General features: G+C 43.2%; 2 protein-coding genes across 4 annotated transcripts; both read right to left on the bottom strand.

The window, feature by feature from the left end:
* Window positions 1-2211: 2211 nt before the first annotated feature.
* LOC130251005 (ADP-ribosylation factor-like protein 6-interacting protein 4) lies at window positions 2212-6488 on the bottom strand. The gene is made up of 7 exons (XM_056487299.1): window positions 6345-6488; window positions 5836-5907; window positions 5473-5610; window positions 4751-4803; window positions 4094-4168; window positions 3790-3879; window positions 2212-2378 (listed from the first exon to the last, which is right to left on the bottom strand). Exons 2-7 carry the CDS (start codon window positions 5903-5905, stop codon window positions 2328-2330), a joined length of 477 nt encoding a protein of 158 aa, XP_056343274.1. The 5' UTR covers window positions 5906-5907; window positions 6345-6488; the 3' UTR covers window positions 2212-2327.
* A 462-nt stretch (window positions 6489-6950) lies between these two features.
* TRAF5 (TNF receptor associated factor 5) lies at window positions 6951-20094 on the bottom strand. 3 transcript variants are annotated; one of them, XM_056487292.1, is made up of 12 exons: window positions 20015-20082; window positions 17632-17764; window positions 16933-17246; window positions 15789-15846; window positions 14453-14554; window positions 13943-14107; window positions 13577-13654; window positions 13123-13197; window positions 12758-12850; window positions 11661-11801; window positions 10994-11162; window positions 6951-10498 (listed from the first exon to the last, which is right to left on the bottom strand). In XM_056487292.1, the coding sequence occupies exons 3-12, from the start codon at window positions 17145-17147 to the stop codon at window positions 9921-9923; spliced, it is 1674 nt and encodes a 557-aa protein (XP_056343267.1). In that variant the 5' UTR covers window positions 17148-17246; window positions 17632-17764; window positions 20015-20082; the 3' UTR covers window positions 6951-9920. The 3 variants fall into 3 exon arrangements, with proteins under 3 accessions (XP_056343267.1, XP_056343268.1, XP_056343269.1); XM_056487293.1 differs by having other exon boundaries at window positions 17632-17760; window positions 20015-20080; XM_056487294.1 differs by lacking the exon at window positions 17632-17764 and having other exon boundaries at window positions 20015-20094.
* Between the last annotated feature and the right edge of the window lie 372 nt (window positions 20095-20466).

Here is a 20466-nt window from a genome sequence, read left to right as displayed (position 1 = left end):
ATGCAACATAACTCAAGCCTCTTCAGAAACCTGAGAATCTACATGGAGATGGGCAGGATAGAAAAGGAGGCCTATAAAAGCAGTAACTGCTGGGAAGTTTCAGAGAGCACTTGTGACTGACTGGGCAGGAGAGAATAAAGCAGAATCACTGCCTCAGAGACTCAGCAGCTCGGCTTTCTAGAAGAAATGATAGCTTAGAAGCAAATGTGGGCACAGAAATATTTTAAAGCATCACCAAAGCATACCCAGCACATCAAGAAAAACTAACAGAAAATTTCTCTGTCCTGAACACACACCACAAAAAAGGTTCTTTTTTTAAAAATAAATAGTTTGACTCATTTTTGTACCATGAGAGAATAAAACCCTAAAGGAAAAGCAGTCCACATCATATTATTAAAGGTCTTTTGCCTTTTCCACAGGAATATGGAATAGGGCAGTTTTTATGACCTTGACCAGGGCAAAAAAGCAAATTATCTAAACTAAGTATGAACCTTCCAACCAGTGCAGTTCTTTACAACTGTAATCTCTGCGTTTCCCGTTCCTATTTTCTTTCCATCTTCCAAATTTCTACTCCCTACCCCACACCAAGTTTTAAAAAATTACACTATCTTTACATAAAATATAACCTAGAGAATGGGAAGGATGTTGACTTCTAAAAATGTGTGTTTGGGATTAATTTTGTTATGCAAAGTCCAGAGACAAAAGCTGCTTATCTGGGCAAGATGCTTTGACATCACTAGCTAGGAAATACTAAAGTAGCATAAATCAAAATATAAAAATCCCCACAATAAATAAAAACGGGTTTTCTTGTTTGGTTGGTTTTTTCCCCCAGTGACATTTCAGAACAGTGCTTTCAAAAAAACCCTTTCCATTACTGGATTAAAAGTCAAGGAAACTCCATTTCCACCTATGTTTTTGCATGTTTTATGTTCATAAGGATGTAAGGAGCTGCTCTGCTGGATCAGGGCTTTAGTCTCTGAAGAGTTACATCTCTGTAACAACTACAAAATGCTTCATAACAAAAGAACACTAGGGAAAGGAGAGGATTCTAGCAGCTTCAGAAGGTTTCACACATCAAAACACTTAAAAATTATCCCTTGAGCAATAGTACAAATCTTCAGGTTTACTTCAAAACACGGTAGCAGACAGAGAGAGAGTTTTCCATTTGCTCTTTAATGAATTCCCCCACTCTGACTGCTATACACTTGATGTTCTTGTCAAAGTAAACTCCCCTTGAGTCCTTCCTTCAGGCATTCCTAAGATGTAGCTCCTGAGCAGCACCTGCTTTAGGAGCAGTCCAAATGGAACTCCCACAGCAGGGTTTTGTACAGAGGGGCCTGCTGGGTAACCAGGAGTCAAGGTGTGGAACGAAGAGTGCAGGCACTGAGCAAATTACCACAGCTGGCACACTCACAAGCTGTGCTGGGCTCCTGCTGCCTGCCCAAACCTGCCTCATCTCACAGTGCACTGTCAACAGACCTGTGAAGTCGCCATCACTGCCTGCCTCAACACCACTCCACAGCTCAGACTCAGGTATGTCCATGGTACAGGTCTTGCTGCATTTCAGAGAGAGAAATATTGGATACACGGCTCACAGGACTGGAAAAGCAGGCCACAACTCCAGAGCTTTTAATCTAGGAACAAACAAAACCAGAGACATTTCCTGCTTCTATTTTTTAAGGATAAAAATAATTTGTTATCATTATTGCTCTAGAGTATTTTGCTGTTACACTTTCTAAAGAGAGAGAGAAGTAAACTGTTCAGAGAAACACCAGATCTCAAATTCTGAAAGAAAATAACATACTAGTGAATGAACTTCAAAAAAAAAAAAATCATTTATGTAAAAGGATGTTCTATTTACAATGGTCAATTTGCTCTTTAGGATAAACATAACCACTACCAGAAAGTAATATATATAAAAGAAACATCTTTCAAATACACATTTACAAATACTCTGCTTAAACTACTAGAAAAATTAAGACACTTGAAATCAAGAGTGCATTCTGCATGCAGTTAGCATAGAAACTACATTGCTGGACTTCAGTGTGTCATTTCTTATCATTGTGAACAACACACACTTAGGCTTTTCTAAAACACCACAGCCTGGCTATTACCTTAGGATCTCAAAAGGAGGACATGGCTCTCCATTACAAGTTGCTAGCTACTCTTTGTTTTGCCATTTAAAAAGGACATCCCAATTTTCTTCTCAGTAGGAAGGTCTGGTCTTGTCCAACTTGGTGTCCTTTTCCCTGAGGTTCCCTTTAGTGTTCTGCTAGGATGATGGCTGGACTGGTGCATCTACCAGTCCTTGGTGAGCACTCCTCCCGTTACAAGGCAGAGTTCAGAAATTCCAGGAGCTGTGCACGGTTCCGGTCTCTCTGCAGAGCAGACAAGCAGAGGCAGTGGTTGAACAGACCTGTCCTCAGGAGCAAGAACACAGATCCTTATTTCCTCAGGGGTTTTCACATCCCAAAGCAAGTGCCGTTGACACAGCTGGGTCTAACTAGCTACCAGTGAGGCGTGTGTGCCCAGGGGAAGTGCCAGGCAATGGGTACTGGGGAGATGAGCTGTCACTGTTCCATGAGACTTTTCCCAAGTGGATCCCTAAGGAGGCTCCACTGGGTTGTCATCGTGCAGCTCACAGCCTGCCCAGGAGGGAAATCACAGGCACAACAGATGCTCCTCTCTGGTGGCTGAGGCAACCTTCACTGTACTCACATCAAGTCCTGTGGGAAGCTTTGGGAAGTATCTTTTTTTCCCTATGCACGAACAGCAGCTTATGCAGCATAACAGAACCCTGAGTTTAGGTTCTTTCCTCACATATGAGATGGCCCAACCAGTCAATTCTAGCAATTATATAAAAAATTATGGAATCCTTAAATATTATAAAGAATGGATGTTGTTCAATTCAGTAAGATCACAGGCACCAAACAAGAAAACGACCATCAAATATTTGACACCAAATCGTAACAAGCAGGTTACTGGAACAGAACTAGCAAACATCCAGCATAATTTAGTACACATTTTACAGAGTCACAGAGAGAAGATAAAAAGTGTTTTCAGTCAAATTTAACTCAGAATGCTCAGGACTGCTTTGGTAGCTGCAGAATGAACCACTGGGGCTGAACGAGAATCTGCCAAGCTGGATACCTCAAGGAAGTCACACTTCCTGACCAGTACCAGAGCCCTCTACAGGCCACCCTAAGGTGTGGAAATTGTTGAAAGGTGAAGGTATTATCTAAGTGCTGAGTCAAAACATTCATAGCAATAGCACACAACACTATTCATGGTACTTATTTCCCTGGGTATCTCAGCAAAAAAATTTGACTGCTTTAAGAAAATGCAGGAGTTTGTGGTCCTAATAATACTACTGCATTTTTATAAATTCCACTCTAAATAAAGGCTAGTCTTGCATGCGTTAGAAAAACACAGTAGAGTAGCAATTACTACAACTGATCACAAGAGACTGAAAGAAGATGAGTACAACTAACAACAGTGTAAAAGAAAGCTACAAATTGGCTAATGATTAGAGGCTAAAATTCTAAGAACCTGCACAAGCATCCTTTGGTTTATCTGCTCATGACTCAGTATTCCAAGCCCCTTCATAGCATAAACCCTGCCAAAAGAATGAATTAAAATTTCTCAGAGGGCATCACAGCCACACTAAAAGCTACACTCAGTTCACAACTCCTACCTGCAAGATCCACTCTTCTACAAACACTACTATTAGAAAAATACTAAAAAATACAGTATTTTTTCTTAGGGACATTTACACTAATTAACTCTTACCTCTATATCTTCCTTAGTCTTCTTTATTTTCATCTTAATTTTCTTTCCAGTTATCATGCTGTAGTTTTCATTCTTCTTGTTTTTGAAGAACTGAAATGAGATCACATGTTAAAAAGACATAAGCTTTGTTCTGTACCATTACAAATCTTTTTAAAAATTACAGACAATAATCTTTTATACTTCCTAACTGCCCACAACAACAGAGAGCGGTTTTCACTGGTTGATGACCAAAGATCTTATAAACATTTCAGGACAGGATGGAAGGTGAGAAATAAAACAGGGCTTCACACTTGGACCAGCATACCTTGGAAAGCTGGACAGGTCCTGTTTTCTCTTTCCTTTTCTTCTTTTCCTTCTTTTTCTTCTCCTTTTTCCTTTTCTACAAGGATAAGACATACATTCTTATGCTTGCAGACTAACAAGGCAAAAAATCTCCAAACGCACAAGGATCTCTCAAGGCCACTCAAATCAAGATAGCTACTAGTGCCTGCCCTTACCACTGCTGGACAAGAAAGTAATGCACCAGAGTTAGCAACCCTTGGGACTCTGAGGAACAGAAAAGCTCTGAATCCCTGTTCTTTCTCTTTTAAATATATAAATATATAAAACCACTGAAAACAGAATATAAAAATTACAACAGCAAGAATTTACCACTTGCTTCTCTCACTGACTACGAATAACTTCTTCTGAATCAAGACTCCCAACTTCTCTTTTCTTCAGACACTACTCTAAACTCCAGCTGGACCAGCAATGATTGGCAAAAGTAACTTTTAAATTATTTCTCTTTTTGTATAAGGTCAAATGCCCATTTATCAGCTCAGCTACCACAATCCAATATGGTACCAATCATAAAAGCATGATTTAGCTTTACACAGCCACAGACAAAAGCATTGTCTTACATGACATTTAAGGTTATTGAAATAGAAATAACTGTTTTGTTAGCTACTTTGTAAACTTTTACCTTTTTGTTGTGCTTTTCTTTTTTCTTCTTCTTTGACTTAGACTTAGGAGAATCTAAAATTAAGGAAAAAATAAACAACAAAATCAAACCCTGTAAGCTTAGCATTCTGAAAAAGGCATTTGTTTTTCCAGATGAGACACAGAGAAATGCGAAACATATGAAGAAAATGCTTCAGTTCAGCTTTGTATACTGACACAGGTTGAACTAACTCTGAGAAAGAGAACACATTAAGTTACTGCCACTTACTGGACTAACATGGAAACTGAAAATACCTGATTTACTGATTCTGCAGATGTGCTACCTTACCTGAGTCCTCAAAATTAATTGCTTGAAATGTTAAGACCAAAGCAGGATTATATGAAACTCATACCTCTGGTCTAGATAGACCGGTGAAGTAAAAAATGATCTGTGTTTTGAAAATGTAAAAAATGGAAGGGCTTAAATATATACAGCATATTGTTACCAAGTTACATTTATTCAAAAGGCGATTTCTCTTTTGAAGGAATTCAAATTAACACAAGAACACTGCAAACTGTGTGGCACTGAGAAGTGGCACCTTTACACACAACAGGAAAGGGTTGAGAGAAACACCCTGAAAAAACAGCACTGCTATTCTGCACCGTCACTTTGTGGTGGTTTCACCACTTTTAAAATAAGCTTTAAACGTTCTCAGGAGTGCTATCAAAACTGGAAAACACCATGTGCATGTGGAGGTAGCTTACCTCTACTACTGCTGGAAGAAGATGACCTTGAGGATGAGCGTGATGAGGAGGAAGACATGGATGTACTGCCAGAAGACGATGAGGATGAAACAGATGAAGATCTGCTTCTGCTGCGCTTCCGTTTCCTTTTTTCTTTTCCTGACAGCAACACAAGGCAACAGTGACAAGCCTGCTAGTGACTGAGGGCTACAGAAATGACTCTCAGTAGAATTTAAACACAACAAACCCCTCTTTTGAGTGGTTGATTGTGTTTTTTTCCCTGCTCTGCCAGTGTGCCATGCTCTACTGCCATCAGCAAACCCGGTAAGTGACACAGAGGGTGACACACGGACAAACACCACAGCGACAGCTCACAGCACCTACCTCGGGCCTTCAGCCCTTCTTCTGAGCTTGCACACCGCGTCCGACTTTTTTCATCCTTCTTGTTATCCATATCTAGTCAGAAGCAACAGGACATTCAATAACATATCCACAAGACTTGGGGGGAGTTGGCTCAGAAAGAGAGGAAACGAGCGAGCAGGCCTGAGGGCAGCGCCACGGAACCGCAGAGTGGGACAGGTTGGAAGGGACCGCAGAGGGATTACCGGGTCCAACCTCCCCACTCCAGCACGGTCATCCCGGAGCACAGGTCATCCCGGCACATCGCGCTCCCATGACACTGCACCACACAGCGTGGGGAAAACACGTTCAGGAACCGGAGGCCAGGCCCGCGTCTGGGTGCCGATAGCGGAGGCGCCAGGGAGGTTTTACCCACACCTACGTGTCGGGCTGTGGCCGGATCACCGATGCCGCCCACGGCCCTCAGCGGCCGGAGGGCCCCACGCCCCACCCCGGCCCACCCTTCCCCGGCCGCCCCAGGGGCCCCGACCCACCGGCGCTGCGGCTGCGGCTGCGGCCGCCCCGGCTCCGCCGCCCCTCGGCCCGGAAGGAATGGGCCGCGCAACGCCGGCTTCCGCCTCCCTCACGGCGGCAGCGGGGTCTGGGGCGGGGGCGTCCGCACCGCCCGCAGACCCGCCGGGCTCAGGGACGGGAGCGGGGCCCCGCACCGCCCGCCGGGCTCTGCTCTACTCTGCCCTCCCTCACGGCAGCGGCGGGGTCCGGGACGGGAGCGGGGCCCCGCACCGCCCGCCGAGCCCCGGGGCCTCGCCCTGCCGCGTGTTCCCTTCCCCGGTGCAAAATACCGTGTTCCCAAGCACGCAGTAGTCAGGGGATACTGGAATGAGTCCTGTTCCTGCTCAGAACAGAAACAAATCCAACCCCTGCCGAACCCAAACGCGCCCCAAACACAGATTACCATCGCAGTGCGTCCTCAGACCTCGAGGATATTCATATGATCTGAGCTTGTGCGGCTGCTCTGCAACATCCAAGTGCAAACCAAAATACCCATGAAGCACATTGATTCCTAATCTAAAGCAGTGTTGGTTTGGTTTTGTTGTTTTGTTTTTTTTTTTTAATTAGTGTAAACAAATAAACCCAGTACTCCACATCCTTAAAAGTCTGTTCAAAGCCAAAAGGAATATATAGGCCACAGTCCCTCCAGAAGGATGATAAAATTATTTATTCTTACATTAGTCTATGTACACAGTAAAGACATTCATCTAGAAAAATGCCTCTGTTGTAATAAGAGATAAACAACTACAAACTATCAATAAATACATTAGAAACATACGGTATGCTGATGTAGAAATACCCTACGCTCTTTTGGTTACTTACCCAGTACAATATTATTGAAAAGTTTTTTGGTATTCTTCATGCAACATCAAAATTCTTCCTGACATGCTATACAACGTTTGTTTTTTTAATTAGGAATGGGATGAAATTTAAAACCCTGTTTACAAGTAGTAAAAAAAATCACTGAAAATTTTAATGTAAATCTCTAAATTTCTGTACTAAAAAGAACCAATTTAAAGAAGGTTGTCTTAAAAAAAATCAATTTTCTCAACTGATTATTTATAAAACAGGCAGTATTTCAAAAGGGATGTTTCCATCACCCAGGATGAATTTGTGCTTCAGAATCTTTAAAGGAATATTCATGGCAAAAACCTAAACCCAACCAGTAGGTAGAGGAGAGATTGCAGTATGAACTGCCTAAAACCAAACATGCTTCCAAAATCTGTCTAGGAAAACACTAAACACTTATCCACGTCACTATGCCATCACCTATTCTAACTATTAGAAATGGAGTTTTAATAATACTTAGCTCTTTTCATGCTCAAACTTCTTCACAAACACTTAAATAGCCCTAACCCTTCTGCAAGTATTATTATCCCCACTTGACGTTTGGGGTGGTGGAGGCAGAGGGCTGGGAATTTGCCAGGATACAGACTACACACATCCCTTTCATCTTGCTTCCTTGCTTGTCAGAGTTCTTTATCACTTTCTGCATTTAACACTCAAAGTGCTGGAGAACCCCAGGACACAGGGATGGTACATTCCCATCAGTTATTAGTGGTTATTATGCAAGTTGTGTCACTTTGAAAGTTACATGACAAATACTGAAGTAAAAATTGACATGAAATCCAGGCTCAGGGCTGATGTCACAGAATGGCACTCCACTGTTAGAACAAGCCTGCTCTTTCTGTAACAAAGTGTTATGCATAATTAGTTCTGTTTTACTGAAATTACTCCTGAGGTCAACAGTGGTGGTACACAAGAATAAAATTTGTTCCTCACAATCTGTCCCCAGGAACATGGAAAGCCCCTATAGTGACTCAATACATCTTGACATTGTAAAACAAGGACTTCTAGATCAAAACAAAGATTTCACATGTGCTAACCCACCATGAGGTACAGATTACTAAGGTCTCTTCCCCCCCACCCCTGAGTTAGAAAATACATGTGTCTGAATTATGTCCTGAAAACCATGTGAGAAAGTAAATATCTAGCAGTAAGATTGCACATACAAAAAATATTTTGCCTTCATCTTGGTATCAGTTCTTGAATTATTTAGATTGTTACCAACATCCCACACAGGAAGGGCATTTTTCATTTTGCCACATTTGCCATCCTGAATTTTATGTCTTACACCTTTCAGTCTGTGCCCTGTTTTGATTTTTATCCTGCCTAGTTTACTCTTACTCTAAAAGCAGTTTAGCTCTTGCTATCTCTCGATAAGCTTTGGAGCAACAGATAATTCTGTGGTGTTTCCCTACCTGACCTGTAAGAGACGAGAGACTCAAAAATCTGCCACTTGTAATAACAAAATGACTGAGTATGCAAAATTACATCCCTCTTACAGGCACCCAAAGGGCTTTGAAAAGGCACATGTGTTCTGAGTCACTTGTTCCTCAGTGCCTGATTTTGGTGGCTTTAGTGTGTCTCAAATAAACCCTGTACAATGCACACATTCCCTTGCAGTATGGAACGAACTTGGAATAAAAATTAAGATCTTCAGACATCACAGTAAGCAGCTGTGTCATCCTTTAACAGACACTAAAGCTGCACTGGTTGTGAAAACTGAGTTCTTACACCAACCTCACTCCCTAATCCATTTTCCCCCTTCTTCCCCAAACTCCTAGGAGAGAGGAAAACTGTATGTTACGTGAGCTATTCCCCAAGGTCTTTCTGCCATTTGTAGAGCTGGTAAGGCCAGAAAATCTATTTTGCACAGCTGTGGAAGCAAAAGAACAGGAGTTTTGCCCCTCTTCCAGCAGCATAGCCAGGAGCTGGCAGGCTGGCTGAGTGCCCTGCCTCTGGCCATGTCCTGAGAAGCACCGGCAGCTTTTGGCTTCAGATGGGGACTGTGGATTTTCACCACCAATGGAAACCAGTCCCAAGGCACTAGGCAGGAATGGAAAGGACACAAGAAAGATGTTGTGACCTGGGGGTACTCTGTACAGCTGAAAAAACAGGCTAAAAAAGAGGAATTGGCTCCTTCCTGTGGGCTTTCTGGAAAAACACAATTAAATAAAAAAGATGCAAGATACTTGGCAAATGTTTTCCCTGCCTAACTGAAGCCATTCTCCCTGCTTCAGAATTCCAGGAGATGGAGGGATCAAGACACATCGATTCGTATTTGCTAATTTTGAAATGCTTCCATTGCAGACAGATGAAATCCACTTGCATGTTTGGGCATGGCTTCACTTCTGTGTGAGGGAGAGGAGCCCACAGGCCTGCCTGGGCTCCAGGGAATTTACTGGAGAAGGTTCATCTCCAAATGCCAGTCTGGTGATGGGAGCCAAGCATTCCCCCAGCCTGGACTGAACCAATCTGGATTGAATGCATGTTTGCACCAACCTGGACTTTTAGCTGCCTTAAAAATGCAGTCTTGAAAAATAGGCTAGAAAAGGAAAGGTTGATGCTTTGGCAGTTCATTATCTGTCCTGTAGTCCAAAGCCATGACACATTCTCAGTAGCCTGACTGGTGGCAATTTGCTATTGCATGGCTGGTGTTTACTACAAAAGCAGTTCCTCCTGCTTACAGCAGTCACATTGATGGGGCACGCTTTTCACAATTCCTCCAGATCAGTTAGATCCACGACCACTTTCAAAAAGAGAGTGTCATCTCTGATGTAGGTGTTCTTTGTGTTTTCCAGGACAGCGTGCGGCACGAAGCGCGGACAGCCGGAGGCGATGTTCATTTCTCCATCTGGCCTTTTGAAACTGCTGCTGTTGGGGTCAGCCCTAAAGACTTCCACGATGTGATTCTTTTTCCCACTCTGGTCCAAAAGCATAAGTGTAACCTTCTGCTTGAAAGGCCACAGCAGCAACGAGTCAAACTCGCCCCTCATGACCACGAAGTAGAGGGAGATGTGCGTTCCCTTTCCCGAGCCGTCCCCGTTCAGGTAGGCTCTGGCACACAGCCTGTACCCACAGCGGCTGGTGTAGAAGGGCTGGCTGGCTATGGACAGCACACGGCCTTCCACTGCCTCTTTCTTCTTCAGCTTGTAGTCCGTGATTTTCCAGATTAACTTCCCATTGTAGCACGTGCCTTCCAAAAGCTTAAATCGTTCTTCGTTTTTATTGAGCTGTGCTTTGTGAATATTGATCTGGAGATCATGTTTGCTGGACTGATCTTCCAAAACAACTGAGAGAAGAAGGGGAAAAAAAGAAATAGCATAAAAAAGAGAGAGAGATTTGGTAAAATAAAACTGTCAGAGCCCTGGATAAAACAAGCACCCAGACTCAAGCTAGCAAACCTGATCTACCTAAGCCTGAGTACAGGCTATGAACTACAGCTGTTAACTTTTTAAAACTGTAATTGCAGCTGGTAGTTGAATAAGAAAAGCTGGCAACTATAAATCATGAATTTGTGAATAGCACCATGGCCTCCATCACAGTGCAGGAGCCAAACCAAGGCCAGCTCTGTGGCCCTGCAGTGCCACTGGAGTTCAGGAGACATTGTGCAGTAGGGAAAGGCGGGAAAACACCACACACACCATCAGAGTTTGGTCTCAGAATGCAAGAAGAAAGCCCTTTCTAGTGAAGAGCTCCAACTGACTGAGTGTAGCACCAGAGCCTCTACTCAGCCACCAGTAAATCAGCAACCCCCCCACCTGTGCAGGAAAGTGCCAGCACACACCCAAGCGCTGGTCGTACGTCTCCATCAGGGCAATCTTCTGCTTCACGTTTTCAATTGTGTCAAACAGGGGCCGCAGGTCCAATTTGCTTTGCTGCTGGTTTGCCATCTGTATTAACTGTTTCACTTGTGATTCCAGGCGTGCAGACTTATCCAGGTGACTGGCCAGAGCCTTCCCAATTCATGCCATTGGAAGAGGGTGGGAATTAGAGACAAAAGATATCCATAAACCAGCTATTTGCTTTGAATTAAGATAGTGAAGTTGTTAGCATGTCAGCATGATATGATGCATTCAAAGTGCTCTGCTGGCTTAGGAACTTATCCCAGTGCTCCTTCGTGATTAATTCAGAACATTTACAGGCTGAGAAGCCATCCCTCATTCAGAACCCATTCATGCTGCACCACTTAATTCAACTCATTATTCAAATTTACACCTGCACATTTGCGCTGGGCATCTGACCATGAGGATTTGTATAGTACTTTTTGCCCAGATTACATATCCAAAATTCTGTATCAACTAAAATGAATAGACAATACCATATTGTAAAAAAAATTATAAGGTCTTGGGGAAGTTTGTTATTGCTGTGCTATTAATGACAACTATTACTGGAGAAACGTATTTTGGGATGCAAGAAAGCAATTGGTAAAAAAAGTGAAATCAATGTCTCACCTGAGTGCTTACCATCAAGCTGCTATTGTTACCAAACAGTTGTGTGTACTGTCTGAATTCTTTCTCACACTTCTTAATGGCATCTGCTAGCTGCTGGATTTTAATCTCTTTACATTCCAGGCTCTTATAAAGGTCAGATATCTACAGATGGAAAAATCAGAGTATAAATGCTAAGGAACACCAAAACATACAAGGAAGGAATTATAATATATCTGACTATATAAGAGACAGTGGAAGAGTTTACAATGCAAAATCCTCTAAGCGAGCTAGATAGAGCATTCCTTAATTCACTATTTGTGAATAAGCACTGAAGGCAAGAACTGCACCTAAGCTAATCAGACTTTTGAGCAGATCTGTGTGGCTCCAGGTGCAAAGAGGCTCCTATCTCTCATTCCCATCATGATGATCCATTCAACTCTATAGTGGGATAATATATACTAACATGCACACGTGCACATTTGTTTCTGTGTGTATGTATATGCATTATTTTCCTCTACTGAGCTCTAACCAGCAGAAGGGATAAGTCAGTGATGGATACACACTTCAAAACCAAGTTACAGCAGTTTGGGACTCTTAGTTCTTGCATAAACAAGCAAAGAGAATGTCCACCATCATTGGTTTAGCAGCAATGGGCATACACCCAGTGTCTCCTCCTGGGAGCCAAAGAAGTGATCATGATCAGAAAGGTGCTTGCAACTGGCTCTGCTGTCCTCTGTGCTGCCTCCACACAGAGCAGGTGACCTGGGCAGCTAAAGGCTGCTTTTTGGAACAACCTGGCCAGCCAATGAAACTTTAAAATACTTTATCTCTAAACCTCATATCCAGTGTAAAGCAGAGACCAAAAGCAAATGAGGTGAGCAATAGCAAGGAGCCCCCCACTGTGCCTGGTGGAGAATACACATGCCTGAGCACAGAGAGATTCCCTGTAATTGACTGACTCCAATAGAAGAGCTTATTCTGTCTTTTGAGGTGTTAAAAGACCATAAAAAAAGCCTTTTAAAATGTAGCTGAGCTAAACCAGGCAACAAATGTAGAATCTCATATCATCCTCTAACCAGTCAAGAGCTGGTGAAGAGTGTTCATTAACTATGACTTACCTGTTCTTCCAGCCGGGAGTTCTTGTCTAAAATCTGCAACATGTGTTCCCTCAGGGCACTGTTTTCATGTTCAGCAAGTTTCCCTCTTTTAACCTTAGTGAGGCAGAGGGGGGAAGTGAAAGCATAAAATAATAAGATAAGCAGGTTTTTGAAGCTGTTGGTAAAAAAAAAATCTATTGATGCAAACATTCAAAATGTCTCCTCTGTGACTTGAAAGTGAGGGAAGGGCACTCCTGATTCTCTAGTATTGCACTTAGCCAGCAGAAATGGTTGTGAAAGGACATAAATTGGTTGTTTTAATTACTCTGATTGGTTTGGGAGACAAAGTCCAGTCCTGGTACAGACAAAGATCTATAAAACAGTACCTTTACATGACAGCCATACTGCTTATAGGGACAGTCCACTTCTGCCTCAGGACACACAGCGTGGTGCTTTTCAATCTGCATGTGTTAATGAAGCAGTTTGTGATTAAATAAATACTTAGTAATTCAAAGCATAATAAAATCTAAATGTCTACAAAAAGGGTGAATAAAGGCCACTGTCATGACACCACCAATCGCTTTACGAGGAAAACAAGTATTCAGAATCAATAAACAAGCCAGGTATTTTTCCATGCTGCAAAACACCAATGGCTTGCAGTGACAGAATAATCCACTTAGAAGATGGGGGATATATCCCTTTTAGGATTGAACAAAGGAAACACTTAGAGCAATGAAATTTTATTGGCATAGGCCAATGTGGTCTGCAGCATAACTTTCAGTTTTCATAAATGTATGTGATCTGCTGAATCACAGTATCTGAAAAAAAAAATAATAGTACCTCTTTTTTCAGAATTATTTGTGAACAGTTTTGGAGACAAGGCACAGGAAAATCAGGACAGTCATTTTTCTCATGATTCTGAAGAAAAAGAAACAGAAAAAGGCAATAGCTTTCATTTTTGTAAAGTAGTATATATGGAGGAATCTATGCAAAAAGTAGTCCCAGACATACAAATGCAAGACACATTTCACCTTGTTGTTCATAAGACAGCCTCAAGAATTCGTATTGATTATATTTTCTCCTTCAACTACTCAGACAAATTTTGTTTCAGGAGTTAAGTGCCATTGCAATGGTGAGAACTTTTGACTCAGCAATATCAAGGGGAGACAGGTGCTATGGATTCCTGGGAATGCTTTATAATCTTACCTTTATGTTAATTAACACCACGTATGTATTACAGTACTGGCACCTCTCTTCTCGGAATTTACAGTGGTGGCTCAAGTGCTCTTTCAAGTCTTTGCGAAGAACTTGATCCCGACATCCATCATTAGTGCACTGCATGCTTTCAAACAAACACTGCTGCAGATGCTCCTGCAACACACACCAGCAGATTAAATGCTAAATGGCCAGTGTGACCTGGCACATGCCCTCGAATCAACAATCACCTAAGCATTCAGAATATGAATGGACACTGTGATTTACAAAGGCTACATAGAGCAAATGGTTCTTATTAAAAACAAAACAACCCTAAGGCAAAGCTGGAACAAGCTAAAAGCTGTAATATATGCTTCTTACAGTGTATAGCTGTCATAATCTTTGTACTTAAACCACACTGCTGCAATAACTCTGAAGACAACCACGGGGACTTAGCTGATCATAAATACACAGAGCTAGCATGAAAATCTAAGGCTCCAAAATTTGATCAAGCAAACCAACCTGATATCGCCCCAGAATTACTTTTGAATTGCAATCAGGAAAGTTTTTGCAGAATACATGCAAGTTGAGAACTTCTCTTTTACAGCAATTGTCTTTGAATACCTGCAAAGGAAGCAAACCAGCCTTAATATGCAGTCACATGGGATGTTATAAATAATACAAATAAAGAACAAAATATCACTACAGATCTTTGAGGTGTTCAAATGTAGATGCCATAATTGTGAGTATGGCTCTTGATAATTAATATTGAAAATTTGTATTGAAACTATAAATTGAACCATTTATGACATTTCTAGTAAGCATAGGGGTTTTTCTCCACCATGCAGTTATTCCACAGATGCTGATCCATCCCACAACCAGCAGGACTAGTAGCACAGGAGCTGTATAATCACTGCCAGAGCCTGCCTGTATCTGGAAGAAAGCAGCTGGAGCTAACAGGCCCCAAAGGTCAAACCAGCTCTGTGCTGCTCCACTATGTTCAATCAGTGCCTTTGGGACGGAGGTGATGCTGAGATATCCTTTCTGTCACTCTGAGAAGCAGCACCCTTCTCAGGTGTGTATGCAGAAGCAAATGAAGCCCCCAGAGCAAACTCTCAGTCATATTTAGATATCTTCCTGCACTGTTGTCATCAAAATCTGTGAGAAGTAGAAGATGGCAAATAGAAAACAAAAGTCCTGTGGATGGTCTGATTATAATTTCCCATCAGGAGTAGGAGAGAGAGAAGAAGGAGACATTTGATTTCCCTGGAAAATTTCTGGCAGGACCAGTATATAGTACAGTTTTAAGCCTTGGAATATAAATAAGGACAAATGAATCCATTATAAAACAAAACAACAGCTTACAAAATAAAAAGGATGAACTTCTCTTTTCCTCTAAAAGTTACCCAAAAGTAAATTAGGTCTTCAGGGCTAATGAGATCTAATGGAAATAGTCAAGAAAGCAAATTATAGCCAAGTGAAAATGAAGACAATCAGATAAACAAGATATCCCAGCAAGACAGGGCATTTAAAAAGCAAGTCAATAAAATCTCCATAAAAAAAGCAGACATCTGGTGACTTGGGAGGATTCAAAGTTTTGTGAAATTGTTCCATACTTTACTGGAAATACAGAAGACTAGAATGAAATAACTTTAGAACATGAGGTACAAAATGAAGCTTTAGCTAGACAGCCATAATTCCTTCCTGGGAGAGCATCACTGAGTACACTGCTTCCTTTAGCATTATTTCAGAGACAAAAGCCCTGCTGTGCCCTAAGGACTAAAAGCCACCTTGTTCTAAGCTGTCTTGCCTCTGCCATGTAAATGCTGACTGCTGAAATAAAGCTATAGCCACTTACCTCATGCATTTTTATTGTTTCTTTGTCGACAGGACAGGTGGGTACTGCATTTAACTCTCTAGATCAAAAGAAGAGTTGTGTTAACCCACAGGAAATTCAATTTATTTTATTAAATTTGGCTATGACAGAAGTCAGCAGTAGATAGCATAAAAATAAAGAAAAAAAAAAAAAAAGTCCTTTAAAAACACTCTCATCTGGCAACGACACAGCAAATTCTGCCCACAGCTCAAAAAGGGCATAAAGCAGCAACCATGAATACACAACAGAAAGCAGAGTTTGTCTTAAGAGTGTTCAATGGTAAAAACCACAATATGTTTTTTAATTAAGAGGAATTCATCACTCTCTGGCCATCTGCAGCTCACAAATGTCATATCTCAGAAAATCTCACCGGGTGCTTTAAACCCAGCCTTTGTCTACTAGAAGCAGTGCCCTCCTTGCTATGCCAGTAAAAGGAGATCTAATGGCTTCTTTCTTAAAAGGCATCCAGTCACAGTCACAAAGTCACAGAGGCAATGCAAAAGAGTCAATCCAAAGACAAAGCAGCAAACATGAAGCATCTAAAATTCACAAAGGGTAATTAGTGACATCCATCCACATAAAGAGGCTCATCTGCAACCTTTCCAGGTGACAATCTGCCCTCAGGTACACCAGAGTGCATAATGTATTCCCAGATAGGTCTGGAGGGTAAACTCATTTGTACCAAACAAGAGGGATGCCAGCAGCCTTATGATCTGATTGCAGCATCAGGTAATATTAACATCAGTTTTATAATTCTGCTAAATTCAGAGGAATTATACAGAAGCAAACCACCAGCACCAACACCATGAGACATCAATGCAGCAAATTCCTCTGAAGAGCACAGTGGCAGACAGACAGACCACAGCAGCACTTCACACAGCAGTATCAGCTTACATCAACAGTTTCTTTATGCTGACTTCCCTGCGGTTCACCAGCACGGGGCAAGGTCTTTAGAGACACCTTTAAAACCCTGAGCACGCACTCACTGGGTTCAGCAGAGCCCTCCCATTGACTCTTACCGGGTGGGTAACATTATCATGGCACCCAGTGCTGATTCACAGAAGATGTGGGCTGGTTTTCAGCAAAGGGGCTGAGGGGAGCCTGTGGCCCTGGAGGAGTGGCTCACCTCAGAGCAAGGATGCAGTGCTGGCAGAAGCGGTGCCCGCAGCCCGTCTGGTGCGGGTTGTGCAGGACCAGGTGGCAGTGGGCGCACTTGTAGCGCTCCTCCAGCCTTTCCACAAACTTGTAGTGGGCGTCGGGCTCGAAGTCCAGAGAGCCGGTGCTGGAGGAATTCTGGCGCGAGAAGGTGCCCGAGAGAGCAGCGGGCTCCTCACAGGCCATGGGAGCTGCGCTGGGAGCCAAGCAGACACAGCGAGAAGCTCTTCAAATGCTCCAAGGCAGCCGCTCTGCCTCGGCTGCTGCTGCCAGGAGGGCTCTCATCTGCAGGGGGGAGACAGGTTTCAGAGGGAAACGTGGTGCCAGCTATGGAAGAACAATAAAACACTCACAGAACCACAAAACAAAGATCATCAAAGCACACTTCTTTGGAAAAGAGCTTCACAATCTGAAAATTATTCCACAGAACTGAGATTTTTATGGTTTGGTTGGTTTTTGATTTTTTTATTCATTTTCTTGCAGCAGTTCTTAGTCTTATAAAACTACAGGAGTCTCAGTCTTGGCCTTAATGTTCACCAGGAAAGTCTCCACTTAAAGTAGAGCCCACCCACATGAATTTACAAGTTCATTGCACTGTTCAAGCAGGAGATGGCTTTGTGGCTCACAGCAAGGAGCATACAAAAAAAAAAAGGCACCAGGGGTATTTTACCTTCAGTTTAGGTGTTACAGGAGTTGAAGCCTCTTAACTTGACATCTTTTTTTTTCCTGTTGATCATTCATTTCTAGCAGTAAACTCTTACTTTACTTAATTATGTGCAAGTTTTTGGCTATATTAATTCTGTCTGAAAGAAGTGGTGGGAAAAAAAAGAAAGAAAAACAGGGTTGCAATCAGAAGCATGATGTAAGTTTTTCTTTCAACCTACCATAACTCATACACAGCACAGGAATGTAACATTAATTTTCCAATAGGAAAACTATCAACACTTGTTCCAAGCCTTAAGTCACAAACCTTGAGATTTGCCACCAGTCCCTCAACCTTGAAGTTGTTTTTTTTCTGTGAGTAGCTCAAGCTCTGTAGCCACTCTGGCTGGCACTTCTTGCAGCTTTGCACTCAGAAGACATTTTCCTTACAGGACTGTACAAAAGCACGACACACCTGAGCTTCCAGATGCTCATGTCAGGAGGGAAGTGCTCAGTTTTACAGCTGTGCTGTGGGATGCTATTTCTCTGTGAGCACCACCACTCCTGTCAGTCACAGGAGTCACTCTTACTGGCATTAGCACCTCTCTGAAAGCTCTCACTCATCTCCTGTAAGGTCACCCAGGGCATTTGCTGCTTTTGGAGAGAAGCAGGGCCAGCACATCACCATTAACAACCTTGTGCCTGGCATGAAACAGTGTGCCCAGTGCTGACACTCTTCCCTCCCTGCTGCAGTGGCCTCCTGGCCCAGGAAAATAGCAATTAGTGAGCTGCCACAGAGCACCTTAGGCTTCAGAGAGCAACATCCATTTTCCTTTCTACTTTAACACTCCATACTGGGCGAGGAAATCCTGTGGACAGATAATGTGCCTGATTCAAAAACACACCAAAGCACTTAACCAATTAAAATGTATTCCACAGCCAACATTTAAGTGCTCCTGTAACTTAGCACCCTCGTTAGTGGTTGTACACAGTGTTCACCTCCCCAGCTTGTGAGAGTCTCCCTGCCTTTCACCAGGCTGCATGTCTGACATACTCCAGCACAACTGATCATCTAACATCACTAACTCTCAGGAATATGAGCCATAATCATATTCCAGCCATTAAAGACTTATTATTCCAATAGGAGCTTGCAAATTACCCTGTTTGGTCTCTGCAAATGAACAGCCTTCTGCTTCAAATCAGACATGGTTGTCCATTTGCTTCTTTCATTTTTAAACAGCTGATCTTTCCTCCTCAGAAAATGGGGTTCCCGGTTCCCTGACACCTAATAAGGAGCAATTCTATTTTCCTCACATCAACTAGAGATGACAAAATGCAGCCTGAGGGATTACCAGTCTCATGTCTGGGCTGCCTCAGCAGCAGATGCCAGCAGCAGAGTGTTCCTGCTGCTTCTAAGGCAGATGGAGAGCTGTCACCATTAATTTCCAGAGCATGGACCACCCACAGGATGAACTGCCTAAAAACTCACTCTGCCATGGGTCAGTGACAGCCCTGAAACAAGTTTTCTTCCTCTCTCTTATTACTGCTCTCTCTCCCTTTAACTTGGCATCCAACTTCCCCAGTCCTAATATGCTCCAGCACTTACCTCATCTGATGGTATGATTTAGTAAGCTAATGCCACACTGTGTAAAAACACACTAAAATAAAACCAACAACAAAAAGATTTCTATGTTTAACCCATTTTGCCTTTAGGGATCTTCCTTAACTCCAGAAACCCCAGCTGGGGTGGCATGTTTTAGGCAAAAAAGTTATGGGACACATTAAAAAGAAACAGTCAGCAGCCCAAAATCCCATCCAGAAACTCCTCCAGAGCTTTCACTGCTCATTAAATCAAGCAAAATCCCTCCCATTTCTTTCTGCAAGGAGCACTGTGCTGTGGTACAACACCTTCCAACCCTCTTGGTGAAATGAGAGCCTGTAGCTCTTTAAACAATTTCATAGTTCACCCAACACAGATCCCACTCCTAAAAATGGGAGACTCTTGGCATCCCCATGAAGGCACCTCCTCCACCTCAGCCTCACCCAGGGTAGTGCTGCACAGCTGAGGGCACCTCAGGGCACAGGAAGGAGCACCCCAGGTGAAAGGGGAGGCTGCCTGCTCCGAGGGCAGAGCGGAAACCTCTGGGTGCCCAGAGGATGAGGGGGCTCACCGCTGCTGCCAGCCTTGCAGGAGCGTTGCTGCAGGGCTTGCAGCTGTTCTGCTGGAAGAAATGGGCTGCTCCAGGAGGGGGCTGAAGTTGGCAGCGCTTTGCCCGAGCTGGAGAGGTGCCCGTGTGAATCAGCTGGGGAGACTCCGAGGAGCAGAAGCAGCAGCCCCGTGCCAGCCAGCACTCGGTGGGACGCGATCCAGCCCAGCGCAGGCAGCGTGTCATTCCCACCCCAGCACTCACCAGTGACTCAGGGCGGGCTGCAGCAGCCTTGCTCCCACTTCTGCCTTCCAGTGCATGGGCTCTCCGAACTGAAACCAAAGGGAAACCGTCAGGGGAAAAAGTGCTGTTTTGAGACAGTGAGAGCACCCCAGGGTTATCTGAATCAATTTCCTGCTTACGCTGATGCCTGGCCAGCGTAGGTAGGGGCTGAGGTAGCTTTCACTTCTGTTTGCTCACAGCTTCCAGCAAGGGGAAGGTGTCCTGCCTTTGTGTGTGCTGCAGTTTTTCAGCACAGTTGTGAACTGTAATGCTGGTTTAAAATAGCTGAGCAGCAGGCTCGTGCTGCATAATGATGCTCTTGTAGCAGACACAGTGCATGCTGTAAAGGGATTTTCACTGCAACTCCACTGCAACAGCACACACATAAAACGCCCTAACCTATGGAGGCTGAAAAACCTACACATTAAAAATAA

This window comes from Oenanthe melanoleuca, chromosome 3 (assembly GCF_029582105.1).
Source record: "Oenanthe melanoleuca isolate GR-GAL-2019-014 chromosome 3, OMel1.0, whole genome shotgun sequence".
Taxonomy (NCBI): domain Eukaryota; kingdom Metazoa; phylum Chordata; class Aves; order Passeriformes; family Muscicapidae; genus Oenanthe; species Oenanthe melanoleuca.
Note: the sequence above shows the minus strand (reverse complement) of the source record. Positions and strands in the feature narration are given on the sequence as shown.

Coding starts and splice junctions, on each gene's coding strand:
- LOC130251005 (XM_056487299.1), bottom strand. CDS start 5,905: ATGGATAACAAGAAGGATGAAAAAAGTCGGACGCGGTGTGCAAGCTCA. Junction 5,611..5,835: donor AGAAGGGCTGAAGGCCCGAG/GTAGGTGCTGTG, acceptor TGTTGCTGTCAG/GAAAAGAAAAAAGGAAACGG. Junction 2,379..3,789: donor AGACTAAGGAAGATATAGAG/GTAAGAGTTAAT, acceptor TCTGCTCTGCAG/AGAGACCGGAACCGTGCACA.
- TRAF5 (XM_056487294.1), bottom strand. CDS start 17,147: ATGGCCTGTGAGGAGCCCGCTGCTCTCTCGGGCACCTTCTCGCGCCAG. Junction 13,198..13,576: donor AAATAATTCTGAAAAAAGAG/GTACTATTATTT, acceptor TAACACATGCAG/ATTGAAAAGCACCACGCTGT. Junction 11,802..12,757: donor ACTCCCGGCTGGAAGAACAG/GTAAGTCATAGT, acceptor TTCCATCTGTAG/ATATCTGACCTTTATAAGAG.